A 15290-nucleotide genomic window follows, 5' to 3' on the forward strand; every position below is an offset into this window, starting at 1 on the left:
AAATAAAATATTCTTATTTTTTATTGTTGCAAATTTAAGGAACAACAACTTTTACTTAACCGGCGTCTGCAAAGATATCCACCTATCTAGTTAGGATTTCTTGATGTATGATTTGTATCAGGAATTGAAGACGTGGTGTTTGATGATTTCCTGATAGTAAATTTATAAAACATACACAAAATGTTGAAATTATTTATTATTTCTGTGTGCTGTATTTTATTGATAAGTATAAGTGATGCTCAGAGTGATGAAAAAAAGCAGCCTAAAGGACCAAAAGTGACAGATATGGTAAGAAGATCAGTTGTTGTGTAATTCATTGTAGCATAATACTGTTTCTTACCATTGCTTTTTTTTTTTTTTCTGTTGTTGTTGTTGTTGTTAATAAGTTTGATTTATTTTCTTCAATATTAGTCAATTTAACCTCCTATATTATAAGTTTCCCTTGGATTTTATGCCGTAAAAGTGAAACACCGAGGTTTTAAAAGTCTGCGGTATTTATTAAGCAAAATGAAAATTAAAAAAACGATTCTTATATTCATTTAAATAAAGCATCTCAGGAGGAATGTTCATTAGAAAAATATTCGAGTAATTCGGTGCAAATGCATGAATTTACAGCAATTTGCAGATTGCTATGAAAGTATATTAAAAGCTGTTGTGATTTTAATCCATGTTAGTTAAAAATCACTTAGATTTTTAGTTTATTTTAATAACTAAGAACGAATGGAAATAAACTTAGCAACAAAAATCTTTTTAATTAACAACTGTAATTTTATTTAGCATTTACAGACATCCACTGAACATCATAATGTACGTTACATCAAGTGAAGTATATATGTAAACAGAAAAATCTATGTTATAATTGCATTCATTGAGTTTCTTAAACACATTGTAAGGTTTATCGTATGTTTATAACTGTTAATGTTTAGTTTAAGCCGCTTTCCTGCCACGTCTTAATTTCAGCTTGCAATTTCCTGCCAGGACTTGTTTTTAGAAGTGCGGTTAGATGCAAATGAAGGAAGAACAAGTATTTAAAGTTGAATTTCTACTGTGTTAGAGAGCCAGAAATTCTGAGCAGCAAGCTATTATTATATTATGCTCAGCCATACTTTAGGCCCTTGATAGCTTCACTGTTTAGTTAGTGTTAAGGTGCCAGCTCTGTTAAAATCTTGATATCTTCAGCTATATCTCTTTAGTTAAGTTTTATTTCTTAGTATTCCTGAGTTCAAGCCCAAGTGGGGGCTTTGCTGTAAACTCAGAAAAGGAGTCAACTGTTAAATTCTTATTTTGAGAAATAAAAGATATTAAACTCTTCTCGAGTCCTGCTGTTTGTCTATTGAACTAAGCAATTATTCGCTTACCAGTTCTTAAGGTTCTTCATTTTTAGCTGTTACTTAAAGATTGGAATCTTACAATGTGTAACGTAAAATAGAGACAGTTATTGATAGAAAGTTCTCCATGAGGGCTTCCACTTAAGTAGATATGCCTATAGTAATCTGCCATAATTCTATAATCTATGATCTGTCATCTTTAAAATATTGAAACTTTGTCTCTATTAAAAAAATTAAATGTATTAAAATATTTTAAAGCTTTATAGCAAACATATTTAATCAATAAAAATTTAAGTGCCATTAAAATTTTATTTTCCAAACAGAAATTCCCTAGAAAGTTAATTTTTTTCCTTTATTTAATTTCATCAGTGATCAATTACCTAGTTATTTTAACACTGATTATACCAAATCTTAATCTAATTTGAATTTACTTATAAATCAAATGATGTGTAAATTACAGTAAAGTTATTCTCTTTTGTTATAAAAGGAAGTTTTATTTTGTAAAACATTAATATAGATTTGTATTTCATAGCTTTATTTTGATATAACAATTGGAGGAGAAGCTGCTGGACGTATTGAAATTGGCTTGTTTGGGAAAACAGTACCAAAGACTGTTAAAAATTTTGTTGAACTATGTACAAAGCATAAAAATGAAGTAAGAAGATTGAAATTTTACATGTCTATTAATAAATTGATTTTGGCCTTTTATGTACCACATTCGCTTACAGTTAGAATTCTGCTATTTCTCTCTTCCTATTTACAGTCATTTTTAGAGATGATTTCCTTTATAGTTTAATATGGGCTTATTTCTCTCTTCCTATTTACAGTCATTTTAAGAAATGACTTCCTGTATGGTTTAACATGGGCTTATTTCAGAATATCACTTCTGGCTCTCAAATATTCTTTCATTAATAAATCGGTATATACTGCATGTTCACCAATCTAGATGGGTAAAAATATATGTATGGGTACCCCTTGGCGAAAAATGGCAATTTTTGGCAGTACAAGGATACCAAGTTTGTGCAATTCTTTAGCTTGTTATTTTTGCGCCAAAAATCGGAGCTACACAAACCCAAAATAACAAGACAAACAATTGTACGGGTAGAGTAGACTTTAAGGTACCTCTTGTATTATGGCGAAGTTATTGTTTGATTTATCGCCAAGTTGTCGTTTCATTTATTTATGGTAGCCTGAGTAGTTGAATGTTATGGAATTCCTATTGTGACGTAATCGGGTGCATGATTCTGGGAAATTTTTAATCATGGGATGTTTTGTGTTTTTGTGGTGTGTGTTGGTTTGATTCTTTAGAAGGTAGAAAGGCCGAATTTAGTAAAATTAATTTGAAGTTTCTGTACGTTTTGGAGCGAAAGGAGAAAAGAGTTTTCATTGACTGGTGTATAAATAAAGGTTTACTTAGTAGCCATTATTAGTGTCCTGTATGTAGGAAGGATATACATCTAGTCAAACGAAAAAATTGTTTAGATGGATTTGAGTGGGTTTCGGAAGAAAGGTTCGGATGGTCACTATGTGAACCGTTCAATAAGAAAGAGTACCTGGTTTGAAAAAAAGTCATTTGAGTATGATTGATATTTTGTTTTTTACGTGGCTCTGGGTGTACGAAGCGAACTCGAAAATCATGGTAAGTGAATATTTGTTTTTGGTAGTGCTTAAATGTATAACATGTTTTTCCTTTTTTATGTTATTTTATTGTTTGGTTTAAAATGTATTTTATTGAGATTATGTATTTTTTGTTTGCCTATGTTGTAGAATTTGGTGCTCCTTTGACTTTTGAAGTGAAAATATATCGATGTGTACATGGACAAAGTAAAGGGAGTGCGCAATGCAAGTTTGTGCAATTCTGGGATTCTTTTTAAAAGTGAAAATAGGTCGTCGTGTACATGGATAAAGTCAAAGGAGTGCTCAATGCCATTTTTGTGCAATTCGATGATTTTTTTTTAAGTGAAAATAAGTCAATGTGTACATAGATACCAAGTTTGTGCAATTGTTTGTCTTGTTATTTTGGCTTTGTGTAGCGCCGATTTTTGGCGCAAAAATCACCACTTCGCAAGCCAAAATAACGAGTCAAAGAATTGCACAAAATCGGTATCCATGTACCGCCAAAAATCGCCAAGGGGTACCCTAAACTATACTTTTACCAATTGTACAAAGTCAGTAGCCATGTACACATTGACCTATTTTCACTTAAAAAAAATCAGAGAATTGCACAAACTTGGCATTGTGCACTCCCTTGGTTTTATCCATGTACACATCGACCTATTTTCACTTTAAAAAAAATAGGAGAATTGCACAAACTAGACATATGCACTCCCTTGACTTTGACCATGTACATATCGCACTATATTCACTTAAAAAAGCAAAGGAACAGCCAACAAAAAAATATATAATCTCAGTAAACTACATTTTAAATCAAACAATGAAATAACATAAAAAAGGAAATTCATTTTTGCACTACAAAAAGGAAATAACTACTTGCCTTATTTATAAATTAACACTCAGTCAAACAAAATTCCTTAACTGCATCCAAAAACTTCCTAAAATTATCTGAACTAGAATTTGTGTACTGGCATCGCAACATAAATTCACAAAATAAGAGTAAAAAATATGCTCCGTAGTGCCATATCGTCCGACTGTACGCATCATTTCCTTCCTACAAACTGGACACTTAATAATGTCTACTTAGTAAACCTTCGTTGTTTACACACCAGTCAAGTAATGCTCTTTTATCCTTTCTTTCCATACTGTACAGAAACTTCAAATTAATCTTACCACATTCAGCTATTTTACTGTCTAAACCACAAAACAAGCAATATACTTCCTGACCAACACGAACCACGAGCCCTTACGAATTTACTGCCAATTGTGCAACCAATTACGTCATAATAGGGTTTTCATAACATTCAACTACTTAGGCTACCATAAATGAAACGACTTGGCAATAAATGAAACAACTTTGCAATAATACAAGGGGTACCCTTCTCTTTGCTCTAACCATCTAGATGGTATAGTTCCGGAATAGGGCACCTCTTGAATTAAAAACTATCAAACTAACAAATACTGCCTAATGTGCCCTCTTGATTTATTGCTGTTTGTGTCATTATGGCAAACCTTCACCCAGGCTTTCCTTACTGCTGAATTTCTAATTATTTCCCTTTTATTTCTGAAATGAAAAGTTATCATTGCCCCAAATGATTGGTATGAAATTTCACATTTTATACCACTATTACCAAAATGATGAATTTTATGGTAAGGTAAAGGCTCAGTGGTCTTCCACTATCATATAATTTGAGCCATTTTCAAGACATCAGTTTGCTGTATGTATTAAAATAAAAAAATTTATAATGTTTTAATGGTATGTGAATTAAAATGAATAAATTCTAGAGACATTAGTATTTTTTGGAAGCAGGCAAGATGAAAAATATGCAAAGCTTTCACAGGGAATCGAACCGAGGACCTCTCAATTATGCGCTGAACGTGCAAACCACTACACCATGAAGGCTCACTAAGAAGGCAGGAGAAATACCTTATATATTCTCACTTTTAAAGGGCGACTGGGAGGTTTTTTAGGGGACCCAATCACCAAATCCTGGGTGAGGAAAATCATCATCCAACACCCTTTTTAGTTTGGGTGCCACTGTAGAGACATTAGGTAAGATGAAAAATATACAACGTCTTCACCAGGAGTTGAACCGAGGACCTCTCAGTTATGCACTTGCTAAGAAGGTGGGAGAAATACCTTATAAACTATGCATTTTTAAATTGAGAGAAAATATTAGTCACTTGAGAAATATTTCTTTGAATTCTGTGTTAAAAAAAAAACTCGTCAAAATTAAAATGACTTTCTCTGAAAACTTACAAAATGGACTCAAGTCGTTTTTCTGTTAAAACTCTGAATTATTCAGTTCCATTTTCAGTGACTTATGTTGAATTTATTTTTACCATCATAGTTACATAATAAAATATTTCATATTTTCCTAGTAATAATTTAATAAATGGCCCACTCATTATGTAAGATAACAAATTATTTAATTAATATAGATTTATAGTCATTCATAAATTGTATTTTAAGTCTTTTTCAATATCTTAGTGTTCTTTTAATTTATGTTTTTATTATAACTTTACTATATTAAAGAGGGAGAGGTGGATTCTAAGGCACATCCAATTTTAACAACACTTAGACAAGAGCAGCAATATCTTAGGGTCAAAGAAATGCAAGTTTTAATAAATACTAACTTTTTATCTCGTATATATTTGTGTCTATACATGTAATTTCTGCAATAACGTGTGATATCTTTTGTAAAAATATATTTCAGGGTGTCCTTTGCCGATTGGCCAGCAGGTAACAGTTTCAAGATTGCTGCTACATGAGAACAAAGTAACAAGTCGAAGAATTGCACAAACTCAGTGTCCATGTACACATCAATCTGTTTTCACTTAAAGTCAGGAGAATGATGACATCATATAATATTAAAACAAAGTTTCTCATCACCAGATTTGAACAAAATTTGCAACAAATCGAGGCTCAATAAGCTGCATAATCGCCACTACACAAAGCCAAAATAACAAGACAAAGAATTGCACAATCTTGGTATCCATTTACACATCAACCTATTTTCACTTAAAAAAACATCAGAGAATTGCACAAGCTTGGCATTGCACACTCCCTTTGTCCATGTATACATCAATCTGTATTCACTAATAACGTCAAAGGAACAGCCAACAAAAAATATATAATCTCGATAAACTACATTTTAAATCGAACAATCAAATAGCATGAAAAAGGAAATTCATCTTAGCACTAGACAAAGGAAATATCCGCTTACCTTATTTAGATATTTCCGTCTAAAATCTGTATACTGGCATCGCCACATAAATTCCCAAAGAATAAAAAATATCTTCCGTAGTGCCGGTAACCTCTGATGTTCGACCATACGTATTTCCTTCCTACAAACAAGACACATATAATGGCTACAAAGTAAACCTTCATTTACACACCTGTCAAGTAATGCTCTTTTTACCTTTCTTTCCAAATCATACAGAAACTTCAAATTAATTTTCAGCTACATTCAGCCATTTTACTGTCTAAAACACAAAACAAGCTACGAACTTCCTAACCAACACACATCACAAGACCTTACAAATCTTTTCTCGTCATTCAAATTCACCACAATCACACAACCAATTATGTCCTAATAGGGTTTCCATAACATTCAGCTGCTCAGGTTACTATAAATGAAACAACAACTTGGTGATAAATGAAATAACAACTTGGTGATAAATGAAACAACAACTTTGCAATAATACAAGGGGCACCCTTAAATCTACTCTAACCACCACATAAATTCAAAAATATCCTCCGTAGTGCCAGACTGTTGGTGGCATTTCTTGCATGAACCTTTCTTGCGACAAGCCCATTCAAAGCCATCTGAATGATCTTTACGTTCGACCATACGAATTTCTTTCGTACAAACAGGACGCTTATAATGACTACTAAGTAAAACTTCATTTACACATCAGTCAATTAATGCATTTCTCCCTTTTGTTCCAAATTGTACAGAAATTAATCTTGTTACATACAGCCATTTTACAGTGTACAGCACAAAATAAGCAACGTACTTTCTAACCGACATCCAATGCGGAAATAAGCCCTCACAAACATTTTCCCATCAGTCAAATACACCACAATCATCGCATCATAATTGTGGAGCAATTGATAAGGAAAGCAATTAAGCTGTACCTTCCGATGTTACTTTCCCTCTCACTCTCGCTAACTGAAATTGGACTCGATCCAAAAAAGAAACCTTCTCTCCTTGTATGACTCATTCTTACGGTCTGCTATGGACAGTAAACAGTGCTTTTATCATCCCTAGATATTTTTTCTTCTTATACGTAATAAATATGTTATTTTTGTGTGCTAATAATAATGATCATGTTCCTGACATTCGCAGTATGGATTACGCTTTAACAAGGTAAGAACTTTGATTCTGTTTTATTTATCTTCTCGTTTCAAATTAGCCGAGTTGCAATAGTAAACAAATGAACCACGCATACCTTCAACAGTAATGGGATTTCCATAACATTCAAAACTAGTCAGGTTACCATAAATGAAACAACCATTTGGCGATAAACAAAACAACTTGGCCGTAATCCAAGGAACACCCTAAAATATAGACTAACCGAATTAAATAAAATGTAGTGTTGTGTCGGTCATAGATCGCTAATGTATATATTGAATGAAAAAGTGCACTGTAGTTAAATACATGTTAGCTAGCATATTTATTACATGTTTTTGTTAAATTGGGAAGAAAAATATCCCAGTGCAAAACTAAAAGTTAGGCTAAACAACAACTTTATTTTGATGTAGATTTTGAACAAAATGTTATCAGTTTAGAGGCTGATCAGACATATACCCCTCATCTTTAAGAGCAAAAAAGAATTCTGCTTAATAAGATTGCTGTTTTGGTTAATTAATGTAATATTTATTTTTCTATAACAAAGTCAGTAATTTTAATTTCTTGTAGCCTGAAGCTGAAGACAAAATTGTTGGATATAAAGGATCCCTTTTCCATAGAGTTATTCGTGATTTCATGATACAAGGTGGAGATTTTACAAACGGGGATGGAACTGGAGGTATTATTAAATAAATCTCATATTTTTTATGAATTTTGAAAGATTTATTTTACTTAGTTGTTAATGATATACTTTAAATATTATGCTTTAAGGGGGTAAAGTATTCGTGCACTTTTTCTTGTAAAAACAAAATATTGAATTTTGATTAAATGCTTTAATTTTTATAAAAATAGAAAATATAAGTAATTATGCATAAACCAGAAAACATTTAAAAGAATACCTTTACAATATATTAAAAAAATATATTGCATAAATTGTAAAATGATGAATACATTTAATTATGTGGCACAGTTTATGCCAGAAGCTACTATACATAATATTTCTTCTAGGAGAACCTGAGCAATGATTTTAAAAAATGTTTTTATGCAAGGTTTAAGAATAAATTGTCAAGGCTTCCTCTTTAAGGAAATCATCAAACATCCCCCCCCCTTAGTAACAGGCACTTGCCTGTGCCGGTATTTGCTACTCCTAAGGCCAGATATGGTGGTCTCTATATTATGGAGGCACCTAATAGGTGGGCCACCTTTGCTTCCTATGAAGGGACAGACAATTACATCCATGCCTTCTCCAGGATTCAAACACGGGCCCTTTGCTATTTATTACCCTGTTAGTCAGGCTTCCCTAACCACTATACCGTCTGGCCAGGATCATCATTAAGCATTGTACATTCAAAGTAGACTTTCATCTGATGAAACAGTTTAAAAAACAGATGGCATGTCTCAGCACTTATTTAAATTTCAGTTTATCTATAAAGCATCTCGCCAAATTTGAAAAATGCCAAATGAAACCAACCCTAATTCTTTAAAATTCAAAGTATGAGTATGACATGCAACAGATGTATTTTTCTTGGAATGTATAAATAGTACTTATGTATTAGTGCAACTACCTTTTTAGCGAAAAAGTCTCCGAAATTTTCAGAATGTCTCAAACTTGATTAACCATGGAAATAATAGTCGTTTAGTTTCAACATAGTATTGTTACCAGTTTTGTATGTATTTGATTGACCTCCAAATTGCAATGGTTATTATGTGCAAATTATGATATGTTTTATTTAAAATTCAATTTTAAAGCATATATTGAGGGATGTGCCTGTAATGAAAGCAACTGTGGTAAAATTTCTACAGAAATACATTTGCCACAAAATCTCTACAGGGAAAATTGTTTAAAATGTATTCTTAAAGCTATAATCACAAAATTTTCAATACAGCATAAATTTTTAAAAAATTAATAAAAGCACATTAAGTTTATTGTATGACTTTTTGGATAAATAATCTAATTAAAATGTAGAATATGTATGTAATAATTCTTTGCTGTTATAAATAATCTTTTTTTCTCTTATGTAAAAATGACAAATTTCACCAAGATGTTTGCACTAATACACGAGTAACAAGCCAACAAAAGGAACAGAAGGCTCATGCAAGGCCCTCCCGAAAGCTTAGTAAAAGTCTGATAGTTGGGCATTCAATGGATCAATGCATATAATCTCCAGCATCCTTTTGCCATTTTTGCCGCAAGGTGGCATAACTAGCATTTCCTTTCACATTATTCATAAACTCTAATTTTTTTGACATTTTCAATTTTTTAATTCAAAATGTTTTTTATATATTTTTTCTTTATATGTATTTAAAATATTTTTTTAACTTCATAAAAGTATCGATTAGGGAATAAAATAGCAGCATATGAATTTATAAAATTTGCCAAAACCTCGATAATATTAATCCAATCTATGAATCAGATCATTGTTAAAAACTCATGTAAATGTGCAAATTCATTTGTGTAAAAGTTGTTGAACTTGCAGCATCAAGGACTTGAAAATTCAATTTTATATATAAAAGATGATGTTTTCATGGTTGCAATTTCTTAAAAAAGATGTGTATATGCAAACCTTTCAGATGTTCACACATATGAAAGGTTAGGTAAAAACTGTGGCTAAATTCCGTAAAGCAAAATTTTTGTAAAGGAGGTGAAAATATTAATACAGTGAATAATCGAAATCATTCTGAATTATTGAAAACAATTTCAAATGAGTAAAAAAATTATTAAATTAATTTAAAATTAAACTGAATCAGTTGTGCAAGAGTTAAGTGATGATTCAATTCAAAGTGCATTGAATTGACAAGCAGCAAAAGAAATGGAGAGAAGCAATAATGTAACCAAGATCACTTTACTTGAGACTGGTGATACGTTAAATACATTTGTGAAAAATCGCTGAATAAACTATGACGAATCTGTTGCATCATTTGACTGAATGATATTGTTTGAATGCTGTAAATATCAATATTTCTATGCTATGAATAATGTGTAAATGTCAAAATTGTATGAAGAAAATTTAAAGCAATGTATAAATCATATTTTTTCGTGTAGGTCGCAGCATATATGGGGATCGTTTCCCAGATGAAAATTTTAAGCTGAAGCATTATGGAGCTGGATGGTTATCCATGGCAAATGCTGGAAAGGATACTAATGGGTCACAGTTTTTCATTACAACAAAGAAGACTCCATGGTTAGACGGAAGACATGTTGTCTTTGGGAAAGTTGTGAAAGGAATGGTAAGAGAGCCAATCAAATTTGAACATAATTAATTTTTTATTTACCCTATAAAAGCAATATGTTTTACTCTAATGTTGGCTGAAAATATAATAAAGAACCTAATTTTAATGATAATGCTTAATTTATGCTTTTAATAATGTTTGTGCTCAAATACATTTTAATCCTCTGACTGTTTAGCCTGCAGTTGGTGAACAGTATAAACATGCAAAATTTGCTCATTCTGTGATTTCTGCAGGCATCAATTCAAACTCCTTTAGATGTACATTTCATTTTTTCCCCATTTAGTAATGCCAGTCTTGTCTTTATAATTAAATAGTGAAGAAACTGTATGTAGGTCCCTCACACTGTAGAGAAACTGCAGCACCAAGAGCCACAAAATTTTGAATACACAGCCCTCCATCTGATAATGTGCATCTCAATTTTTTTTTAATTTATTTTTTTTTCCCTTACAGGGATGAATTCTTTGCCCCTACTTTTTATCAGCCAAAATAAGGTGCATACAGTTAATTATAAAAATATGTACTATTCTATGTACATTGTTTTTCTGCATAGTTCCCACACTGGATTCAGACATTTGTCCCATTGCTGCACTAAATTTGAGATGCCCCTGTGGTACAATTTATGACTGCTATATTTGGCTTCATCATTGCATGTGAATCACAGTCTTGCCAGGAACTTCTTCAGCAGACTGAAAACATAGAAATTACTAGGTCCAGATTCTCCCATTGAAATGACCAGAGCTTGTTGGCAGTTCTGATTGCCCCATATTTAGGGTAAACACCTTGTCCACATCAAAAATTCCTCGAATCCCTTGATGCTTTCACGTGATGGCAGGCTGCAGATGTGACATTGTTGAAGAATAACTGTTGGCATTGATGGTTGTACTTTGTGGCATGAAAACCAGCAGGAGCGGTCCTTTGCTATCCCAGAAGACTGTTAACATCACTTTCCCAACAGATGGCACTGAATGGAATATTTTGTCACAGGTGAACCTGGATGTTTCCACACCATGCTCTGCTGCTTCAGTTCTGGTGTGAAATGTTATAAATGCACATTTCATCGTCAGTAACAATGCAGTACCCGATAGTAATCATTTACTTGCCTTTCATCATGTCATCTAATTGCTTAGGCACTCACCGACATGAAATTAAACTGTTAGTACCCTAAGGACCCATAAATGATGATGTAAACACTCCCATACAAAATGTCAAGCTCCCTGATAATGTTCTTGAGATGTACAGGCCAATCGACTTTCATCATTTCTTCCATGCAGGAAATATTGTCAGTCAACCACAAAAGCAGCATTCCCCAAACACTTATTGTTATGCATGTCTTCACAACCTTTTAACTCACACAACCACTACCACCACCATCTCACACTTCTCAAAATGAAACACTTTTTCCCGTATTTGGGCTGCATTTCCTTTCAATGGGTGTTTGTCCCTTGCTCCATAGAAATCAAAACACACTTTGTTGATCATATGCTGTGGACATGTGAAGCACAACTGCTATCTTCAACAACTGACAGCAGCGTCAAGCTGTGGAACTACTGACAGATAAGGCCAGGTTGGTCCAAGAAGTGTCTACTATGGAGAATGGATATGTTGACTTTGTGTTTATAGTCTTAATTTGGCTTAAAAAAAATAGAGGCAAAGACTTTCCAATTCGCCCTCATATGTTTTGTGCAAACATAATGAAATTTTGATGAACATACTCAACAGTTTAAACATCACCCAGCAAAACATCTTTCAGATTTAATCAATAAAATTACTGATTTAAAAGAAATGTGTTGCTACTGCCTGAAATAAAATATATTTATCTTTGATGCTCCAGTGTGGTGTCATACAGCAGTCAACGTATTCAACAATATAACGATAACAGTTATAGTTAAATGTTATTTGTTAAATAGTATCCTCTTTTTGTTTTTGGTCTAGTCAAAATTATCTGCATCAGTTATAAAAATGTTGCTGATGCTGCTGAATTTAGTGTTCTAAATTTTAAAAATGCTTAGGCTTTTTAAGACCATTTAAAAAAAAAATGCCTCTGTGAAAATCTTTTATAGATATTCGTGAATTCTTTATGCTTGAACTGGAACTCTGGATGTTTTCCATTCGATAGTGCTCAAGTGAGCAGAGTTTAAGGCCTTCTGATTTGATTTCCATGTGTAATACTATCTGGTTAAGAGTAATCATTATATATTTAGTTACATAAAAATAGCACCTAGCTTATTTTGGTACTTTGAAACTAATTTGTCTTATTAAATATGAGCTGAATGAAAGCCATTTATTCTGCTTAAAGTTTTCTAATATAAATGCTTTTTAAACATCTGCACATGTATATAAAAAGGATTTGAACTATCAGACAAAAAGGAAATTATACTTAAAAATTGAGTAATTTTGAAAAAAACAGAATGAAAGTGTCAAAAAATTATGAATAGTGAAGAATAAGCAGTTCAGAAAGTTAAAACTTTACCAACCTTTATGTCAATATTGTCATTAAAATCAGTTTGCATATAAGTGCTGAATATTTGCTTTATAAGTAAATAATATTTATGAATTTACTTTATATTTCTAGAGTGTTGTTAGGAAGATTGAAAACACCAAAACTAACAGCAGTGATCGACCGATCAAAGATGTAATTATTGCTGACTGTGATACAATTCCAGTTGAAACACCATTTTCAGTGACAAAAGAAGATGCAACAGAGTAATTCCTAGAATTGCAGCAGTAATTTGTATGGAAAACATACTTAGTATTTTTGTTATTAAAAATGAAACATTTTTGTAAAAAAAAAAAATCCTGTTTCCCTGTTTGATAGAAAAACTTTGATAGAAAATGCGAGTTTATTAAGTGCATTTATAAAAACTGTATATATGCAAAGATACATGCTAATTTTTCAGTCTTTTCCATTATTGTTACTCAGGAAGTTTTTTTTACATGAAATATAAAAATACTGAAACATGTTGGTTGAGCATTTTGCCTCCATTGAGTAAAAATGTTACTGAAATATATATGTTAGTTGAGTATTTTGTCTCCTTTGAGTAAAAATGTTAACAATTATGAAAATTAAATATTTAATACTTATAGTAATGTAATTATTTCTATTTTTCATATGACAGTTTTGTGACCATCACTTTAATTTAAAATAAAATATAGTATTTTCAATAAAGCATGCTCTTCTTCCTGATGTGTTTTGTAAATTTTCAGGCCTAAGTACAAAACTTGAGCTTATAACACCAATTAAGGTCAGCTGTTTTGACTGGTCAGTTAAGTATGGCAAGATGCTTGAAAGCTATCTGGACAAGAGTAGAAATGTCTTTGTAGAGGAGTTTTCTTATAAAAACCTGACACACATTTAGGTCAAAGTTCTGGCTTAAAGTGAAAAATAATCATTATTTTTCAGTCTATAGATCAATATTAATAGTGATATTGTATTTATTAATCAGTTTTATTAGAGATTAAAATTTCCACTGAATTTGTATCTTTTAAAAATCCAGTACAAAACTATTATAATGATAAATGCATTTCTGCTTTAGTTTTTCTGCATCTTTAGTTTTTAATGTGACTTTGCATTGTGTTCTGTTTAACATTCTTAGTAGTTTAAAGCTGTAACTATCGACTGTGCTCTTGTACTGTGAAGAGCTGTATGAATACTTTTTTGAAAAGTTCTAGAACTATAAAGTGTTTCTTTTGGTTAAATAAATTTTATCGAGCTATCATTGGTTCTGTATGCATTCAATCTATTATGAACTCATGTGCACACAACAATTTTTGGTGTCTGAGTGAATGCCGGCAACAAGGACGATAGAGAAGCAATTAAGACAGCTTATGGCTCATTCAAAGAAGAGATGAAAATTAGCCAAGATTCTGATAAACAAGAGATGAAAACTGATCAAGAAAAGATGAGAGGTGCCGAAGATTTTCTTGAACTGACTTTTTCAAGTCTGTTCAAAAAAAAAAATTAAAGCAGGTCAAGAGGATATGAAAAGAGAAATTGCTGCCATAATAAAAAATAAATTTGACACTATGGAGGGCAGACTTGACATGTTTGAAAATAAAATTGGAGTAGTTGAAGGAAGAGTTTCTGCTGTCAAATAACAGATAAAAAAAAAAAAAAAAAAAAGGAGTTTCTGTTGTTGAACAACAATTTAATAACAGTTTCTGCTGCTTTCGCCAAAGAATTTGACAGCTTGAAGACATTCATAATGAGACCTGGTTACCATTCTGACACTTTAAATTCATACATATGCCATCGTGATCTTCTGTAAAGTTATCTACTATGATGGGAGGACCTCCTGGCAAATGTACAAAAATGAATTCTCTGTAGTGACAAGCACAAATGGATAGGATTCCGAAACTAAAGCCTGCTATCTCGCCACTTGTCTGAGAGAAGATGCAGTAGATATCCTTCAAACTGTGTCTGAAAATCTGAAATTTAGATTTCGAAGTTCTATCCACTGCATTGGAGGTGCACTTTAGCCAGAAGTGTTAAAGACTATAACAGGCTTCAGTTAAAATCTCAAACAAAATCCCAAACAAGGAACTTGTCACTGATGTCAAAAGGCTTGCCTCATCTCGCCTTTACGAGCTGCCCAACAGAAACGAGGGAAATCCTGTCCCTGCAGTACCTAATCAATGGCATCTGGGGTTCTGAGACACAAAACGCCCAGTGGATGTCAAGGATCTAAAAAGAGTTTTACCATACGCCATGAAATTCAATGCAGCCCAGCAAACAACCCATAGAGACTGCCACACAAACACAACA

At 32.2% G+C, this 15290-nt stretch overlaps 1 protein-coding gene across 1 annotated transcript; it reads left to right on the top strand.

Moving 5' to 3' along the window:
* The first annotated feature begins 56 nt into the window (after positions 1-56).
* LOC118188405 (peptidyl-prolyl cis-trans isomerase B) lies at positions 57-13712 on the top strand. The gene is made up of 5 exons (XM_035358836.2): positions 57-288; positions 1861-1983; positions 7868-7976; positions 10341-10525; positions 13101-13712. The coding sequence occupies exons 1-5, from the start codon at positions 181-183 to the stop codon at positions 13233-13235; spliced, it is 660 nt and encodes a 219-aa protein (XP_035214727.1). The 5' UTR covers positions 57-180; the 3' UTR covers positions 13236-13712.
* The last annotated feature ends 1578 nt before the right edge of the window (positions 13713-15290 follow it).

Source organism: Stegodyphus dumicola, chromosome 7 (assembly GCF_044657685.1).
Source record: "Stegodyphus dumicola isolate Sdum_Otavi_A_Nest chromosome 7, ASM4465768v1".
Classification (NCBI taxonomy): Eukaryota; Metazoa; Arthropoda; class Arachnida; order Araneae; family Eresidae; genus Stegodyphus; species Stegodyphus dumicola.